Genomic DNA, 18,268 nt, shown 5'->3' on the forward strand with positions numbered 1-18,268 from the left:
GAAGCAGAAGCATGAAATGTTACAAGCGCCCAAGGGGGCCTAGCTCAGCGGTGGAGCATAGACTTAGGATCCAGGCGATCAGGGTTCAATTCCCGGTCTAGGCAGCAGATCAGTGCCTCTCTCACCATTGATGTTTCTCTCTCTCTCTCCCTCTCCTTTCTGAAATCAATAAAGATATATTAAAAAAAAAAAAAAAAAAGAAATGTTACACGCTTCATATTCTTTCTGCTTTGAAAGCCAGGGCACATCTAAAGATAGACCTTAATACACACTTTCTAAAAAGACTCAAAGATAGACACAGACAAGGAAAGAGTTTACTTGCAAAGGTGCAGGGAGTTCAGACAGAAGAACTGGTTTACCAAATGTGAGCCCTTAAAGGGGGGAGGGAAAAACCTTGCAAAATTGCCAGAGCTACAAGTTTACATAGTCTGTTCGCGGTAGAGAAACAGTAACATGATGATCATCCCGCAAAGATAGTGACACCCGCAAGGCAAATATTAGAGATTACATTGTTCGAGGGAAGTCCAAGGAAATATTCAAGGCGCTACTATTTTGGCAAAAAGTCAGGACGACCCTGCAGGTCTGGGGTTACTTTCTGTGAAGTTTAGTCATATTGGAAGGGGGGAAAGCGTCGGACTTGGCTTCCACACACTCGTCAATTCCCTCTTCTGCTTCTCCGGGGAGACGGCGCTTTGTATCTCCCCTTCTGCGCACGCTCCGGGGGCGGGGCGGGGCGAGGGCGCGCGGGGCCTTGTGGGAAGGAAAGCCCAGGAAGGCGGGGTTCGGGGCGAGTGGCTGCCGGCCGGACGCGGCGCAGTGTGAAGCATAACGGCCTCGTGAGGTGAGCCGGCTTTGCCATTATCCCGAGGCGGTTTTTGGGGTCGCCTGGCCGGTGAAGGGAGCGCGTCCGCGCGTCCGCGCGTCCGCGCGCCCTGGGTAGGCGGAGCGGGAGAGGGCGAGGGCGAGGGCGGGCGGCGGGTTGGCGCGGCGGGGTCCTGGGTGGTCGCGAACCGGGGGGCGCGCTCCGGGAGGGGCTCGCCCCGCGCCGCCGGGGCCTGGACGTTCTACTTTGCTGACGGCCCCTCCACCCCGGCTGCCCCGGCATTGGGCGATTTGCGGTGGGCAGGACCGCAGGTCCACCCCGCGGAGAGGTCCGCGGTGGGGCCCGCCCCCTCTCGGCGTGGGTGCGCGCTGGCCGCCTGGATACTGGGTGTGAAAGTGCCCCCCCCGCCCCGCCCCAGCGCTGGAAGTTTCTGGTTCCCTGACTGGCCCTCACGCTGCCCCCTCGCAGGTTCCGCGCGAGGAGGTAGTTGACCTGCAGGGGTAGCAGAGGTGATGGGCGAAGTGGAAACTGTGCTGACCCCCTGCAGCATCTCAGTGGCTTGCTGCACTTCTATTCCTATTTTTGAGTCCCCAGCAAAGCATTGTATTAGTTTTGTTTTTTAATGAGATGTGCGATCAAACATTGGCACTGCCCGAAAGGAGCTTAAACTTAGTTTAGCTTCTGAGTCCAGGCTGGGGGTCAGAGGACCTATCTGCATTTGCAACTATCTCTTCCTTCCCTGAGGAATCCCTTTTCCAATCACTTCTCTCCCGCATCTTACTCCCCCTTTCCCCTCCTCCTTTAAGCTTAGAATCCTCTCCTATCACCCTTTGGTGACCTTGTACCATCACTTATCCTCCTTCTTATATCTCCTTTTACCGTGTTTCTTCCCAGACCCCTCCAGCAGTCATGCACCGCTTAATGATGATTCGTTCTGGGAAAAGTTGTTAGAAATTTGTGATTAAGCGATTTGTAGTCGTGGGGAAGTCATAGAGTGAGCTTGCACAAACTTGGTACAGCCCACTACACACCTAGGCTACATAGTATAGCTTATTGGTTTTAGGCTATGAGCCTGTACAACATGTTACTATACAAAACAACTTAGATTAAGTCAAGCACAAGAGAAAATGATGGAATGAAGAAACTTAGTAAACACGAGATGTATGAGGCTGCTGGTGTAACAGCATACTGTTTTGTAGCAGACTTTTTTTTTTAATAAGTAGAAAGAGTACAATAATGATAAAAAGTATAGTATAGTAAATTCATAAACCAGTAACAGTCTTTTATTGTCAAATATTATGTCCTGTATAATTGTATGTGGTCTACTTCTATACAACTGGCAGTGCAGTAGGTTTACACCAGCATTACCACAAACACATGAGTAATGCATGTGTTACAATGGCTACAATGTCACTAGGTGATAGAAATTTTTCAGCTCCATTATTTTATGGGACCGTGGTTGTATGTGTGGGTTGTTGTTGATGCAAATGTGGTTATGTGGCACTTGAGCAATCTTATGTTATCAAAGACAAAATTATGTTAATTCTCTTGTAGTAATCTCATTTACTCAGCTCATTTTATTTCCATCCTTTTAAAAAATCCCATTAAAACTCTCAATAATCTTTGTAAGACTAAATATAAATATTATATTTTAATCTTTAAAATTTTCTTTCCCCTGTATGACCTCGGTGGCATTTGGCACTGCTAACCCATCCCACCTTCTTGAACTCTTGAAAATACTCTTCTGTGATGGTGCTCTCCAAGTTTTCCTCCCATCTCCCTAGGTGCTCCTGCCTGGTATTTCCTATGTCAGCATGTCTTCCTTGGTTTATTTAAGTATTAGTGTCCTCCAGCAACCTCCCTCCCACCCCCTAGTCACAGTTTCCACCTTTATGCCAGTGACACCCAAATTTATAACTCTAGCCCTGTGTAACTACCTACTAGATATGTCCTCCTGATGTCCCATAAGCACTCAAATAAAACATATCCCAAACTGAAATACCTGTCTTTTATTTGTCCTCTAATCCTGAAACCTCGTATCCTTTTAAAATTGTGATTCCTGACTCAAAATGTCACCACGAACCTTACCAGGCTCCCAAACAAGAAATCTAAGACACTGACTGAGTCTTCTGTGCTCTGCAGTTCCTCAGTCTAATCAGTCACCATGTCCCTTTTATTTTACCACCTTAGTACTTTCACATAGCTTTCTAACATATCAAGATCTGTTTCAATTCCACCTTGTTAGCCTTCTCTTTCATGGAAGAGTCCTTCATAGTTCCTCACTGTGCCTGCTGACTCCTACATGTTAATCACTTGGCTGGCCCCTTTTGAAACTCCCCTGAAGTTGCAGCACCTCTGGGATCTATTTTCCTGAACCTACCACTGGCAATGCAGTAGGTTTACACTGTCCTTTGTGGTCAGTCCCATAGCATTTGTATGTATCTCTAGCACAGTGCTTCTCAACCAGGGGTTATTATGCCTCTCAGGGGACATTTGACAGTACCTGGAGACATTTTTGGTTGTCACAGCCTAGAGGGGAGGTTGTAACACTAGCACCTAGTGGGTAGAGGCCAGGGATGTTGCCAACTTTCCTACAATGCACAGGACAGTCCCCCTCCAAAAAAGAATGATTTTGGTCCACAATGTCAGTAGTCCCAAGGTTGAGAAACCCTGCCTAACATAATATTTTGCTACTCAGTATTTGATTGTTTTGTTTTTTTTCTCCACTAGACAAGGGACTTTGTCTTACTTGTTTTTGCATCCCTAAATTTTGATACAGGACTTATCACATTGCAGAAGTTCAATAAACGTTGAAAGAAAAAAGAGGGAAGGAGTTAATTAGGATAATTTTATTATTTCTCGAGATGAGTAGCTAATCCACTACAATGGCTACTTGCTAATTTCAGTGATTCCCTCCCCATTGCCTTTCATTCGTATTGCATTGTGGGGATGCCCAAACTTGTTTTTAATTTTTTAAATTTGTTTATTCAGTAAACATTGATTGACCCATTTAAAAAATAACATACTGATATTTTCTTTCTTCAGTATCACTTTAGGCTGTTCTCTATCCATGTTTCTTAGCCATTTATGACAAGGTAAAAAGTAATTAATTAGTTATATTTAAAAAAAATAAGCCAAGCAAATAATTCAATTTAATTCTTGTTAGAGGTTGGTTGGTCAAAACTCAGCAGGCCATAATGACTTCAACTAATAAAGCAATTGAATTACAACTACAAGTGAAACAAAATGCAGAAGAATTACAAGACTTTATGAAGGATCTAGAAAACTGGGAAGAAGATATTAAACAAAAGGATATGGAATTAAGACGACAGAATGGTGTCCCTGAAGAGGTAAATTTCTTGATTAAATTCTGACTTCAGAATCCAGCAGAACTATTTATTTTAAAATAAAGCACCTTTTAAAATGGTTTGTGAAAATACTGAAATCGAAGTGATTTGCTTCCTGCCAACATTCTGGAAAATCCTGCTTTTAAAAGTTTTTGTATTAGTTGTATTAACTATAATAAGACATTTTAAGGCTTAGTGAATAGTTACTGAAAGAAGGACCATATGATAATCCTTAAAGTAAATGAATAGCATCATAAAATATATATGCATATCATGTATATCATATATAATTATATATTTAATGACATTCACGTAGACTATTGCCATAAAAATGTAGATAGTACCTAGGTTTAATCAAATGTTTTTCTAAAGACTGCATTTTTCATACTATATGTAATGATGTGGAGACAGTTCAGTTTGCCATTGTACTACTGCTAATTCATTGTATTAAGGCTGAAGTTTGAATTTAGGATTGCAAATCAAGTGTATAATTAAAATTATGAGTAATACTTTGCTTGTGACTGAACAGTGTTCAACATTTGTCAAAGGATGAATTAAACTTTTCAAATGTAAATTATCATTATAACTGAAGGTGGTAAATTGGTATTTTTAAGCACTTGAAAATTAAATTTAAAAATACTTCTTACATGAAATATAATTTAGTGATAATTTAAAACATCACTAGTTATACAAAAAATTAATAGGGTGGTGCTCAAAATGTGTTTTGTTCCCCCCTCCTTAGAATTTACCTCCTATTCGAAATAGGAATTTTAGGAAAAAGAAGAAAGGTAAAGTGAAAGAGTCTTCTAAAAAAACCAAAGATGAAAACACAAAAAACAGGATAAAGTCTTATGATTATGAGGCATGGGCAAAACTTGATGTGGTAAGTTAATCTAGTTATGTGCTTCTTAGTATTTGAGTAAAATTTTCTTGGCATTAGCTGAGCATCATGGATTAAATGTAATGTCGAATTCTTACAACCTGTTTCTTTCTCTTACAAACATTTTATGTGGAATAAAAGTAGCACATAGAGGTTCAGTGTACTTTTCACCTACTTTTCCCCAGTGATTACATCTTAACTATAGTATAGTATCAAAACCAGGAAATTGACATTGGTACAATATATATATATATTACATGGGGTGATTTGAGTAACCACCAATGTAATGAAGATACAGAAATATTGCATCACCACAAAGATCTCCCTTATGTTACCCATTTGTGTTTGCACCCACTTCCCTCCTTCCCACCACCTTTAATCCCTAAACAGCCTGAATTCTAAGGTAGTAATATTCCCAGGAAAGAATGACTCTGCCATTACCTTTTTTAATAAATGGAAAGACCTATTGAATATTGGCTAAAAGAGAATGCCTTTGTGTCTAGTCTTAGGGCTGGGACTGTAAGACAATAAAAACAGATCTTTCTTGATCCCAAAAAGGTGGGAGACCAGGTATAGCAGAAGTGTAGTGCGCGCTTCCCATCTCCCACTGTGACACAGGTGTAACTGGAGAGCCAGTATTCCACCTCAGAACCGTCTATCAGTGCTCCAAGCAGCCACTGTCAAGTCAGGGAACCTGTTGGCCAGCCTTATTCTAGGGTCTGACCGATCTTAAGGGTTGATTTGGTTAGATTGATTTGTAATATACATTCCCTTTTATTCTTTTAAAATGTGTTTATTACGTAATATGTGATTCATACAAAAGAGCATGTGGAGATACATGTTCTAAATAATAAAATGAATACAGAGTGGGGCAAAAGTAGATTTACAGTTGAGAGTGCATGAAACACAGTTTATTTTTGTATTATTATTATACAAACAGCTGTAAACCTACTTTTGCCCTACCCTGTAAAGAAACAAACCTGATGCTGGGAAAGAAATTGAAAGGCAGAAGAGAAACCAGTCAGACTTCTGATGGTGAAGAGTCAGCTGATGGCTTAGAAGATTACTACATATTGATTTTCTGCCCCCCTGTGTGTCTAAAACCAGAAGTTCTTTTGGTGAATGTACAAGCTGTAGCAATAATGTGGGCACCCATATTACACTGACCAAGACAAGTGCTATCTTAGTTACCAGCCTGAGAATAGCCCAGCTCAGCAAAAAAGTTCAGTGTACTATGTGAATCCACCATCCAATTTAAAGAAAAATTTTCTAATCCTGTTGAAGCGCCAGTTTGCTCCTTCCCTATTCCATCTTCTTTTCTCCTACTCCCAGACATAACCCCTATTCTTATTTTTATGTTTATTATTTTCTTTGCCCTTCTTTGTTTAATTTTTTATTGAGATGTAACATACATCAGGTCCAAAAATTTTAAGTGTACAGCTGCCTGAATTTTTACTCAGGTATTCACCTGAGAAACCACCATCCAGATCAAGATACAGAACATTTCCAGCATCCCACCAGCCTCCCTTTTCAATTGATTACCTCCAAGGGTAGCCACTGTTGTGATCTTTAATATTATAGATCAGTTTTGCCAGTTTTGGAATTTCATGTACTGTAAATGTATCATACATATGTAGTCTTTTGTATTTGGTTTCTTTTGCCAGCATTGTCTGAGATTGATCCATATTGTCAGTAACGGTAGTTAGTTCTTTTTTAGCGCTGATCAGATTTTAACTGTGTGAATATATAACAATTTGTGTATCCATTTGGGTTTACAATTTTGGGCTATTATGATTAAACCTGTTATGAACATTTTTGTACGTGTCTTTTGATAGATATAAGCACCTGTGGTGGAATTTGCTGGGTCATAGTTTACATATACATTTAGCTTTAGAAGATACTGCCAAATGTTTTTCCAAATTAGTTGTATTTTTATTAATGATACCAAGCAAGGCTAATTGACTCAAGAGAGATCTGGCACTATTATTTAAGTACTCTGCCTTCTGTTTCAGTATTGTCCTGATGTAAGAGAAGTATGATTTGGGTCTTGAATTTATTGATGTTGAAAATGATACTTTCTGAACATATGATTTGTTCTCTGCTTAGTGTATTATATAGTTTGCTTTTATTTTTTGTAACTTTTCCCCTTCTTACATAGCCTTTTTCTTTTTTTTATACTACAAGACAATATAAAATAGTCATTGAGAGCTCTCTGGAGAGGGCAGACTACTGGTTTCAAACCCTGACTCGGCCACTTACTAGCTGAGAGACCTGGAGTGAGTTAACTAACTTCTATGTTTCAGTTTCTTTAACTGAAAATCAAGGATAATTATACCTACTTCATAGGTTATTTTGAGAATCAGGAGTTAATGGTGCTTTACAAGCAGTTATTGTTGTTTTAAAAATAAGAAAGGAAAAAGGCTTTTAGAAAAAACCCTTTCTTTTCTATTGGTTGTTATTAGGTTAGTTTGGGGTTATTTGCAAACTTTGATTCCATCAAACCATAATACCTCACTGCTAATAGATTGTGATTTAGGGGTGGTTTGTAGACTCTATAGACTTAGCTTATTTTATGAGTTCAGAGTCATATTCTTTAAGTGGTTTGATCTTGGTTTTCTAAACAAGGGTAGCTTTTTCTCTGGCTCTAGTCTTAACAAAGAGATTATTTGCTTTGCTTTTATAGGTCTTTAGGTCCTTAGATAATAACAACTTAAGTTCTGTTGAGTGTACTTTTTATTGTATGCTTTTTAAAAAAAATGTTCATGTAATTATGAGCGTTGTTCTCCTACTTATGATTTCAGGACAGTATCCTTGATGAACTTGACAAAGAAGAGAGTACCCATGATTCTGTGTCTCAAGAATCTGAGTCAGAAGAAGATGGAATTCGTGTAGATTCACAAATGGCCCTTGCTCTAAAAGAAAAGGTATTCTTTAGGTTAGCTTTAGGTTCCCTCAGGTAGGTAGGAAGTATAGAAAATCATGTAGATCCCAAGATTTCTTCAATGTAGTTGAGGGAGTGTTCACACTTTAAGTTGTTATTGGCTTTATCCCTATCGGAAGGCAGTATAGTTTAGTGGTTAGGAGTGTATGTTCTGAAACCAGATTACCTGGGTTCAGATGCTGTGACAAGTTCTTTAAATTGCCTGTACTAAGTTTTCTCAACTGTAAAATAAGATTAGTATTATTAATAAACCTCAGTGGGTTGTTGTGAATATTAAATGAATTCTTACATGCAGAAGTGCTTAGACCATTAGAGTCGTTTTGGGGTTTTAGTAATAGACTGAAGTAACTTAAGATCAGCGTGTGACTCTTGGCGTGAATATTCTGTTTCACTCCATATCTCAGGCCACTTGTGGTTCCTTCTGGAATGTTCATCTCTGAGGAGCGCAAACATCTAGATATACTGCCTTTGAAAGAGAGGGCACTCTTTTCAAATTAAACTTCATCTTGATACCTTTTTTTGGTCACATTTCTATGGATTATTGTCAGTAAAAAGCATATAATGTTCAGTATTTTACTCACTTTCCTGCCAGGACTCTGATTGTGACCAAACTATGACTGCATAGTGAATTTCAACCTTTGTAAAAAGACCATTTTGCTTTATTCTTTCTCGTTTCTTTCCTGTTAGCCTTGATCACACAGCTGGTGAATTACAAAGAGATGGATAATGCTGAATAAAGATTGGGCCTGTAATTCTGTACCAGTGTATATATATCTGATGTATGCTTTTTTTCAGGGCAATAAGTACTTCAAACAAGGAAAATATGATGAAGCAATTGAATGCTACACCAAAGGCATGGATGCCGATCCATATAATCCCGTGTTGCCAACAAACAGAGCATCAGCATACTTTAGAATGAAAAAGTAAGGAAATTTCCATAATGGGTGCATATTTTATGTGTATATGGAGACTGATATATATATATATTTTTAATGTTTTTATTGATTTCAGAGAGTGGGAGGAGAGAGAGAGAGAAACATCAATGGTGAGAGAGTCATTGATCGCTGTCTCCTGCCCCCTGGTGGGGATCGAACCCAAAACCACAACCAGGGCATGTACCCTGACTGGGAATCAAGCCTTGATCACTTGGATGATAGGTTGATGCTTGATCGCTGAGCCACACTGGCCGGGCTGGAGACTGTGATGTTTTTAAAAAAAATTTATGATAAAATGGGTGGGAAAGATTGAAAAAGTACTACATTTCTTTTCAGCTGTAAATTCTTATAGCTCACTCCCTCTTACTGAGTTATTTTATTTAAGCTATTTTAAAACACTCAGGTGCTTAAACTATGCCCCGAAACTCACTTTACTGATATGTTCCTCCTCCATAAATCAAATAATGATGTTTTTTACCCAGTTCTCAAAAGTAAAAGGAAGTTAGCTCAGTAAAAATATTTAGAAATTAATTTTCTTCCATTATTTTGAAAAATTACTTATCCACTAATTAACCTAGAGAACTTTCATTATGGTAAACTTAAAATATGTTCCAACATTTTTATTTTAACTCACGCTGACTCTAAATACGTTCTTACTGTTGAAGAACATAAATGTGTTATGGTATTACCATATGCAGGGAACTAACCTATTAGAAGAATTTTTAAAAAGACAAATACCATCAAGGAAGACATTCTTACTATTTTAATTATCACTTGGAAATGTGAATTATATTGATGTCTTGAGTTTTTACTATTTTAAATAGCATATTTTTATTTATTTATTTATAGGCCTCACTGAGGATATGTTTTTATTGATTTGGCGGGGTGGGGAGAGAGAAAAAGAGAAGGGAAGGGAAGAGAAAGGAAGGGAAAGGGGAAGGGAAGGGAGGGAGGAAGACATTAATATCAAAGAGAAACCTTGATTGGTTGCCTCCCATAGGCGCCTGACCAGGGATCAAACCCAAAACCTAGGTATGTGCCCTGACCAGGAATTGAACCCCATGCTTTCTGGTGCATGGGATGATACTCCAACCATCTGAGCTACCCACCCAGGGCTAAGTGGCATATTTTTAGATGTTTGAAATTTATGTTATTAATATCCTGACAAATTAAGGGAATATTTATATTTGATAATATTTGATATCTACAATATATGTAAGTGATGAAGAATAATTTAAAATAATCTCACATGAACCCATCACACAATTTAAGAAGTAGAATGTTATTATTTTGAGGCTACTTTGGTACGCCTTTCTATATCCTGACCCTTTTTCCTCTCAGACAACCACTACCTTGAGTTGTATATTTATCATTCTTTTAAAAAAGTTCATTATATATGTATCCCTACATAATACATTATATAACACTTGTTTTTGAATTATAAAAGAATATTATACTGAATGTAATCTTAAATTTCTCTGAATATTAAATTTCTCAGATTTGTCGTGTTTTGCATGTAGTTGTAGATCTCTCATTTTCACTGTTACAGTTTCTTTTTAGGAATATACTGTTATGCACCCATTCTCCTGTTGCTGGAATGTTGGTTTATTTATTTCTTCCTCTCCTTCCTTTCCTTCTCCCCACTCTCTCTACCTCCCATTCTCCTTTCCTTCCTTATTTAAAAACAGTGATACTATGAACACTTTTGTACATGTTTCTTGGTGTTGGGTTATAGGGTGTGCACACGTTCAGCTTTAAATGGTGATGACCAGTTGTTACGAAGGTAGTTGTACAAGGTTACAGTTCCCAGTAGCAGTGTATAAGAATGCCTGTTCTGTATATTTTTTTTTTTCTTTTTACTTTTTTATTGAATTTATGGGGGTGACAGTGCTTAATACAATTATATAGATTTCAGGTGTACAGTTTTATAATACGTCATCTGTATATTGTGTGTTTACCATCCCAAGTCCTGTTCTGTATCTTTACCAATACTGGTATAATAGGGCTTCTTAATTGTTTTCAGTCAAGAGGTTGCGAAATGTTATTTCATTGTGGTCTTAATTTGCATTTCCCCAGTTTCTAATGAGGCTGAGCAGCTTATTATAGGATTATTCACCACTTGTATTTTCTGTGAAATGCTTTTTTTGTCTTTTGGCCATTTTTTTGTTAGGCTGTTTTAGTATTGATTTTTAAGAATTATTTTGTATACTAATCCTCTAGTGTTTGTTTATGGTAATTATCTTCTCCCAATTTGTAGCTTATCATCTTTCCTTTATGGAGTCTTGATAAGCAGAAATTCATAACTTTAATATGTTTTTAAAAAATGTTAGCACTTTTGAAACTATGATTTGTTAAAATAGTTTCCTTCCTTGAGCTCGTAATAGTCTCCTATATTCTAAAAGTTTTTATGTTTTACTTTTCACAATATCTTTTTATATATGCTAAAGATAGAATTCCAGTTTCATATCTTTTCATATGAATATTACAATTGTTCCAGCCCTATTTATTGAATATCCATGCTTTCCCCATGGATCTGCCCTGCCACTATGTCATATGTCAAGTTCGCATGGATCTCTTTGTCATCTCTCTGTTCTTTACATTGATTTGTTGCCTATTACTATACCCATTCCACACTGTCATTAATTACTGTAGCATAATTATAAGTCTTGGTATTTGTTGTAGGGCATGTTATCCTATTTCATTCTTCAGGAATGTCTTGGGTGTTCTTGGACTATTGCTTATCAATATAAATTTTAGAATCATCTTGTCAAATTCCTTGAAAAATTCTGTTGGGATTTTGATTTCAATTGCTTTGTATTTATAGATTAATTTGGAGAGAATTATAGTTATGTTTTTGTGCCTTATAGATGAATGTGAAATATCTGCAGTTAAGTCTTTAATGTTTTTGAAGACAGTCTTGCAGCTTTCTGCATATGGGACTTGGATATCTTTTGTTAGATTTGTTTTTTGTTGCTGATCTCTAGTAAAGTAGCCACCTTGCTAAGTTTTGTTATTTCTAACACTGTCACTAGATTGTTTTGAGTTTTCTAGGTATACCATTGTATCATCTAAGAATGTCAGTTTTATTCCTTTCCAGTCTTTTTAGCTGTCTTTCTTTCTTATGGAACTATATTGACCACGACTTACAGTACAATACTGAGAAAAAACAGTGATAGTGGGCATTCTTTTTCTTTGCTTTTAAAGGTACTGCTACTTAACATTTTATCATCAAAAATTACTGCTTTTAATAGGCTTAACTAAGTAAAAGGAGGTGGGAAACGTCCCGTCAGTTGGGAAATTAATCCCCTTTTTGGGGATTTCAGAAACAAATTTTGAAGTTTTAGTTTAACAAATTATTTTTATTAACATAACTTTAAATTTTTTTAAATTGCAGGTTTGCTGTTGCTGAGTCTGATTGTAGTTTAGCAATTGCCTTGAATAGGAGTTATACAAAGGCTTATGCAAGACGAGGTGCTGCTCGATTTGCTTTGCAAAAATTAGAGGATGCCAAAAAAGGTATTAATATTTTCCAGGTCATCATTATCTAAAAAAATTAAATAGTCTAATAGATGTTATACAAAGGATATTGGATAATCAGAGTTACTACCTTCAGGGAGCTTCCTGTATTTGAATAAAGTTCATTTTTTGTAATTTAAAAGTTATCTTGATATTTTGGGAAAGATTGCATAATTTGCCACCAATTAGACTTTGGTTCAAATTCTCATTCCACCATGTATTAGCTGTGTCACCAGGGAAAGGTTATGTATCTTCTCTGATTTTCAGTTTATCATCTGTAGAATAGGGGTGAAAACATCCTGTTGGCTATTGTGAGGCTAGAGATAATGCATGTAAAGCTCTTAACACATTTTTATTTATTTGTCATTTGTAAGCATTTTATTATTCCATAAAATTGGTTTATGTAATATAAATTATAGTTTGAATAAATTTCACGTCTAAAAGATTCGGCTGCTTTTTGGTTTTATGATGTGCAACTTATGATAGCAAGAATCCTTCCTGGGGCTGGTGGAAGAAGGGGATCTGTCAGGATTTTGTCTGTCCTGGGGGAGAATGAGAGAGCCCAGTAGCCTAACGTTAGTTTCTCTTAATTTCTTAGTGTCTCTAAATTTTGCTATAGGACAGTTGCCTGTTTGTCACACGTTGCAACAAATGATTATTGTTTTTAAATATTTATCTTTCAAATACTCTTCTATTTTACTCAGATTATGAAAAAGTATTAGAACTGGAACCAAATAACTTTGAAGCAACAAATGAACTCAGGAAAATTAATCAGGTAAATTAGTTATTTAAATTAATTGCATTACTTATATTTGATGAAGTAAAGGTTTTAGCATAGACTTTGTACTATAGATTATTTAATACAGACATTTTTCTAATTTTAATTCTTTGTACTATAGAGCTTTACCAAACAGATTTGCAAACAAGAGGTAGTATAATGGTATTTAAAGATCCATAATTAATCTTCATTATAGAAAGTTGTCTGAGATCTTTAGAACTACTGTTACTTTGGTTTTTCCCAGGTGACAGAATTATTTTTCATTATCCCACTGATTTTATTTTTTTGTTTTGGCTTGAGCTTTGATTTCTCTACTAAACTTTTGCATATTTCTTTGATTTTGTAATTTTTAAGTTGCATCTTTGTAGTTTATATCTTAGCATATTTATATACTATTTCTTTAACAGTAAGGAAGTAGTTATTACTTAAATATAAGATTTGCCATCAAACGATACTGAACAGTTACAGATTCCTTTCCCTTTGCTGTTGAATCAGTTATAATTATTTTGCCATCTTTTGAAACTGAGAAAAAAATGACAATGATTGGGGAAAATCTGCTTTTAAATATGGCCATTATTTATTGCACATAAAAATCTGTTGGTAAATATATCAACTTGATTATAATTGTGAACTGTATTGTATATTTTTGTATTTTGTCTTAAATAATGACTGTGAAAATTAAATTTGCGAAATTTGGTGATGTGGACTTAATTACCCATTTTATTTTTTAAAATAGTTCCTAGAACAGTACCAGGCCTGTGTAGAAATTCAATAAATATTTTATGAATAAGTAAAAGAACACTTACTTTTAGTGGATACTACTTATTTTAATGGGAATAAGGTGCACATTTAACTTTATTATAGTCTGCTTTTTATTTTTATAAGTAGAAAGACTTTGACTTAGTAAAAATATTATTTTTTGAAATGTGGCAGAAATTCTAATATATTTGAATATGTATATATATTTAGTATATATATCAGCGTCTTTGTCTCCTAGGCTTTAACATCCAAAGAAAACTCACACCCAAAGGAAGCTGACACAGTGATTAAGTCAACCGAAGGAGAGAAAAAACAATTTGAAGAGCAGCAGAATAAGCAGCAGGCCATTTCAGAGAAAGATCGGGTAATCCAGAGGAATTCCACCATATGTATTTTGCTGAGTTTACTCTTAGTTTCTTACATATCAGTTAAGTTTTTGTCTTTTCTAATATTATAGTAAAATTTTATGTCAGTAGGAACTTAAATGTAGTAAAACTTCTGGAGCCTACTAATTCAAAATTTGAAGAATCAATGACTTAATACATAATTTAAAAAAACAAAACTTTTCGGGAACAATTACTTTGAGCATTTTAACATATTTACATGTAGTTATAAATTTAACAGAAATAAATTATAATTCATTCTTATTTGTAATTTTTTAAATTAGTTACACTGGACTATTTCTGATAAAAATTCCAATAGGAATTCTGAGTTGAGATTTAATTTAGTATATTTATAGCTTTTCATGGACCCACAGAAGACTCCTAATAAATACTTATGGAATGATTATTGATTGTGATATACCTGACTTTGATTATAAATGTTACAGTGAAATCTAGCATATACATTTTAATACAGCTTCATTTATCCTATATTTAGGTGTATGAATGTGACTGAAGAGTGAGTTGTACAGTTCTGGTACTCTGTTCTTTCACAAAAGTTATTTGAGTTATGAAATTCTTTTGTACAGCTTCAAGTATAACTAAAGAGTATAATATTTGGGTCTGTATTTATTGAAATGTGCTTTTAAATTTAAGCTTTGTTTAATACTTAACTAGTACAGTAATGGTTAGTGCTGCAGAGTAATAGAGTAGTTTATATATACACGTATATGTGTGTGTATATATATGTGTAAATATCTGTATATATATATATTTATTAAGTATCTAGTACTGAAGAGAGTAACACCATTCTATAAAAGAAACCAAACTAATGGATTCTAAAACATGTATCATGGACTAGATTTTTAACAATTAGAATATACTTTAATTATTTGTATAATAAATTGATGAATAGTATCCTTGCAGTGTTTAAGATTTTAATTTAACTAATTTATTTTGATATGTTTTCATTTTTCTCCATACTTTCCAAAATGATAGGGGAATGGATTTTTCAAAGAGGGAAAGTATGAAAGAGCAATTGAATGCTATACTCGAGGGATAGCAGCAGATGGCGATAATGCCCTTCTTCCAGCTAACAGAGCAATGGCCTATCTGAAGATTCAGAAGTAAGTATTGTGGTTTTTTTAATGTTTCCAAAGGCATTTTAATGACATGGAGAAATGCTTATGAGATAATGTCTGATGATGCTTTTCAGGATGAAAATGAAATTTACCTTAAATTGGCATATTGGCTAAATAAATTAAAGTTTATTTACTCTTAAGCATTAAAGTTAAAATGAGAGAAAGTGTTTCATAGTATATATTAAGTAAATTTAGCTCTTGTAACTGTTTTTACACTTAAGTAGTCTGGCATTATACAGTTTAGCACTTTTTAAATTGCTTTATGCATGTTATTCTGAATTAGTGATTTGAAAATTATTTTTAACCTTAGAATCCTTTGGGCAAAGTCTTATCTGGAAGTATTTTTTGTATATATATTTATAAATATGTTTATACATATACGTATATAACAAAAGGGAATTGCTGTTCATTGAGACTGCTAATTGATTATATATGGCATTAAGACTTGGTCCTGTGATATTCTCCAGCTATTTCTAGATACACTCTGGGGCTCCAGGTTGGGCAGTCAGCATAATATCTGATAGCAGAAACTATGTCTTACATTTCTTTGTATCTTTTGTAATAATACTTTACACACTAGTGACAGAATTAAAAAAAAATGTTATAAATATTATAAATAGGAATTTTAACGTTTTGTGCCAATGACCCCTTTGACTGCCTTGTGAACCTTTCTCAGAATTATTAAGTATATACTTATACATTTAAGATTATAAAGGAAACCAATTATATTGAAATATAGTTTTAAAAATATTAAAATTTGTGATATCCTAGGATATATACGTTTTTAAACACACTGCATAATGAGAAACTACATTTAAAATATAGGCACATTAAAGTTAAAATTTTTTATAAGATATTAATGTGAAGGTTTGAATAAGGACACTAGAATTTGGGGGTGATCTTTGACACACACTGATTAATAAGTGTGGATTAGGACTACTCTGAAAGCAACATTGATGATTATGTTACTAGTATGATAACATATGACTTCACCCTTTGGCATTGAGCGACTACCAGGGATCGCATTGCCCAGTTGTTGGCTAGCTATTTCATAGAAGCATCTGTAAACAGGGATGCTATGATCACATTCAAACAAGTAGCAGGTTAAGTTGCTACTGTAATTCTGAAATGGCGATATCTGAAAACAATATTTTGGAATATCTGTAACAAATATAATGTGATATGAAAACATCTGTAATTTTACTGTGGATTGTTATCTACAGTTATAATCAAAAGAAAAGTGAAATTATATTTAAAAGTTAGTGAAAATAAGGATGTAATATTTTTCCTACCCAAATTTTCAGGTTCCTCAAAGGGCCTCAAGTTAGGAATCCCTGTCGAAGTACATTCTGGTTGTATATTTAACCTCACTGAAACTAATAGACATAACTTAGAGATATATTACTTTGATTAGTCAGAGTAAAGATTATTGCATGTCTTACTAGCTTATGAAAATTTTGGTGTTTTGCTATTCAAGAATTGCGCATGATTTAAAAATTGTAAGACCTGGATTCTTAGGTTTGACTAATGCCAAGAATAATACCTTCTGATAGGTGAGAGATTATATCTACATTTATGAGAGCTCTAATTTATTGTATTATTTTATTGTTTTAGTTGATAATCACATTAGTATATTATAGTAAGTTAACAATATATTTTAAATTAAGTTAGACTCTTACTTGTATTTTTTCTAGTGTATCTTTTAGATTCACACTTAATATAGAAGTTTTCTCTACCACATGGTGACTGTTGTCATACAATACAGACTAGATGAGGAATATAAAGAGAGGCAACTTTCCAAACAGGGATGCGAACTTGACTGAGATCTGAAGGGTTAGACTGGTGAAAAAGCAGGTCTAGTGTCCATGTGGAGTTCAGAGGCTTAGGAGAGGGAAATTTCATGGTAACTTCTCTTCTGGAAAGTGCAAGTCGTCCATATTATGGCTGTTATTCTGGGAATAATGGCAAGGATAATGCTGGAGAGTCAGGCAGGCCCCTGACTTTGTGTTCGGCAAAGGAGCTTGACTTTATCCTGCAGAGTGGGGGGGGCTGTGCAAGTATGGATGGGAGAATGATTTGATCAGTCAGGTAGAAAACATATTGGTAGGGGCATGGATACTCACACACACAGGCATATTCTTTCTTGTTGAAAAATGAATTAAAGAATTCAGAGATGTTTAAGTTCATTAGAAAATTTGATTTTGTTCACATTAGATCTTGTTTTGAGGGTAGTATGATATTTACTTCGGTCTTGGGGAGAATGTAATCACAGGAGATTGTTTAAAAAAATTTTTTTATTTTGAAACTTCTCAAACTTTCATGAAAGTAGTATAACAAGCTCCGGTACCAAATCATCTGATTTCAAAAAGCCATACCTTTGTTTGTCATATTTGTTTCAGCTTTTTTTCCCTCCTGAATTGTGAATAGTTGCAGACATGGCATTTCATCTCTAAAGGATAATTCATACGTAACTGCAATACCATTATGCCAAATAAATTCACAATAACTATTTTTTTAAAAAAATGTATCTTTATTGATTTCAGAGCGAGGAAAGGAGAGGGAGAGAGAATGATAGAAACATCAATGATGAGAGAATAACTGATTGGCCGCCTCCCACACGCCCCGGACTGGGGATCGAGCCCACAACCCCCGCATGTGCCCTGACCAGAAATCGAACCCCAATCGCCTGAATCCTAGGTCGACACTCAACCGCTAGCTACGCCCGGCCAGGCCACAATAACTATTAACATCACTTTAATATATAGGA

General features: G+C 35.4%; 1 protein-coding gene across 2 annotated transcripts in view; it reads left to right on the forward strand.

Annotated features, from left to right (window-relative positions):
* The first annotated feature begins 774 nt into the window (after positions 1 to 774).
* RPAP3 (RNA polymerase II associated protein 3) overlaps positions 775 to 18,268 on the forward strand; it is a 29,689-nt gene continuing 12,195 nt past the window's right edge. Inside the window, exons 1-9 of one of the 2 annotated variants that reach the window (XM_087814701.1) lie at positions 775 to 841; positions 3,990 to 4,173; positions 4,913 to 5,053; positions 7,852 to 7,974; positions 8,787 to 8,914; positions 12,321 to 12,442; positions 13,147 to 13,217; positions 14,218 to 14,406; positions 15,359 to 15,486. In XM_087814701.1, coding sequence (XP_087670827.1) covers positions 4,021 to 4,173; positions 4,913 to 5,053; positions 7,852 to 7,974; positions 8,787 to 8,914; positions 12,321 to 12,442; positions 13,147 to 13,217; positions 14,218 to 14,406; positions 15,359 to 15,486 — 1,055 coding nt within the window. In that variant the 5' untranslated portion in view covers positions 775 to 841; positions 3,990 to 4,020. The remainder of the gene's footprint in view (positions 842 to 3,989; positions 4,174 to 4,912; positions 5,054 to 7,851; positions 7,975 to 8,786; positions 8,915 to 12,320; positions 12,443 to 13,146; positions 13,218 to 14,217; positions 14,407 to 15,358; positions 15,487 to 18,268) is intronic. The other variant, XM_087814702.1, reaches the window with a different exon arrangement.

The sequence above is a fragment of the Miniopterus natalensis genome, chromosome 2 (assembly GCF_054644295.1).
Source record: "Miniopterus natalensis isolate mMinNat1 chromosome 2, mMinNat1.hap1, whole genome shotgun sequence".
Classification (NCBI taxonomy): domain Eukaryota; kingdom Metazoa; phylum Chordata; class Mammalia; order Chiroptera; family Miniopteridae; genus Miniopterus; species Miniopterus natalensis.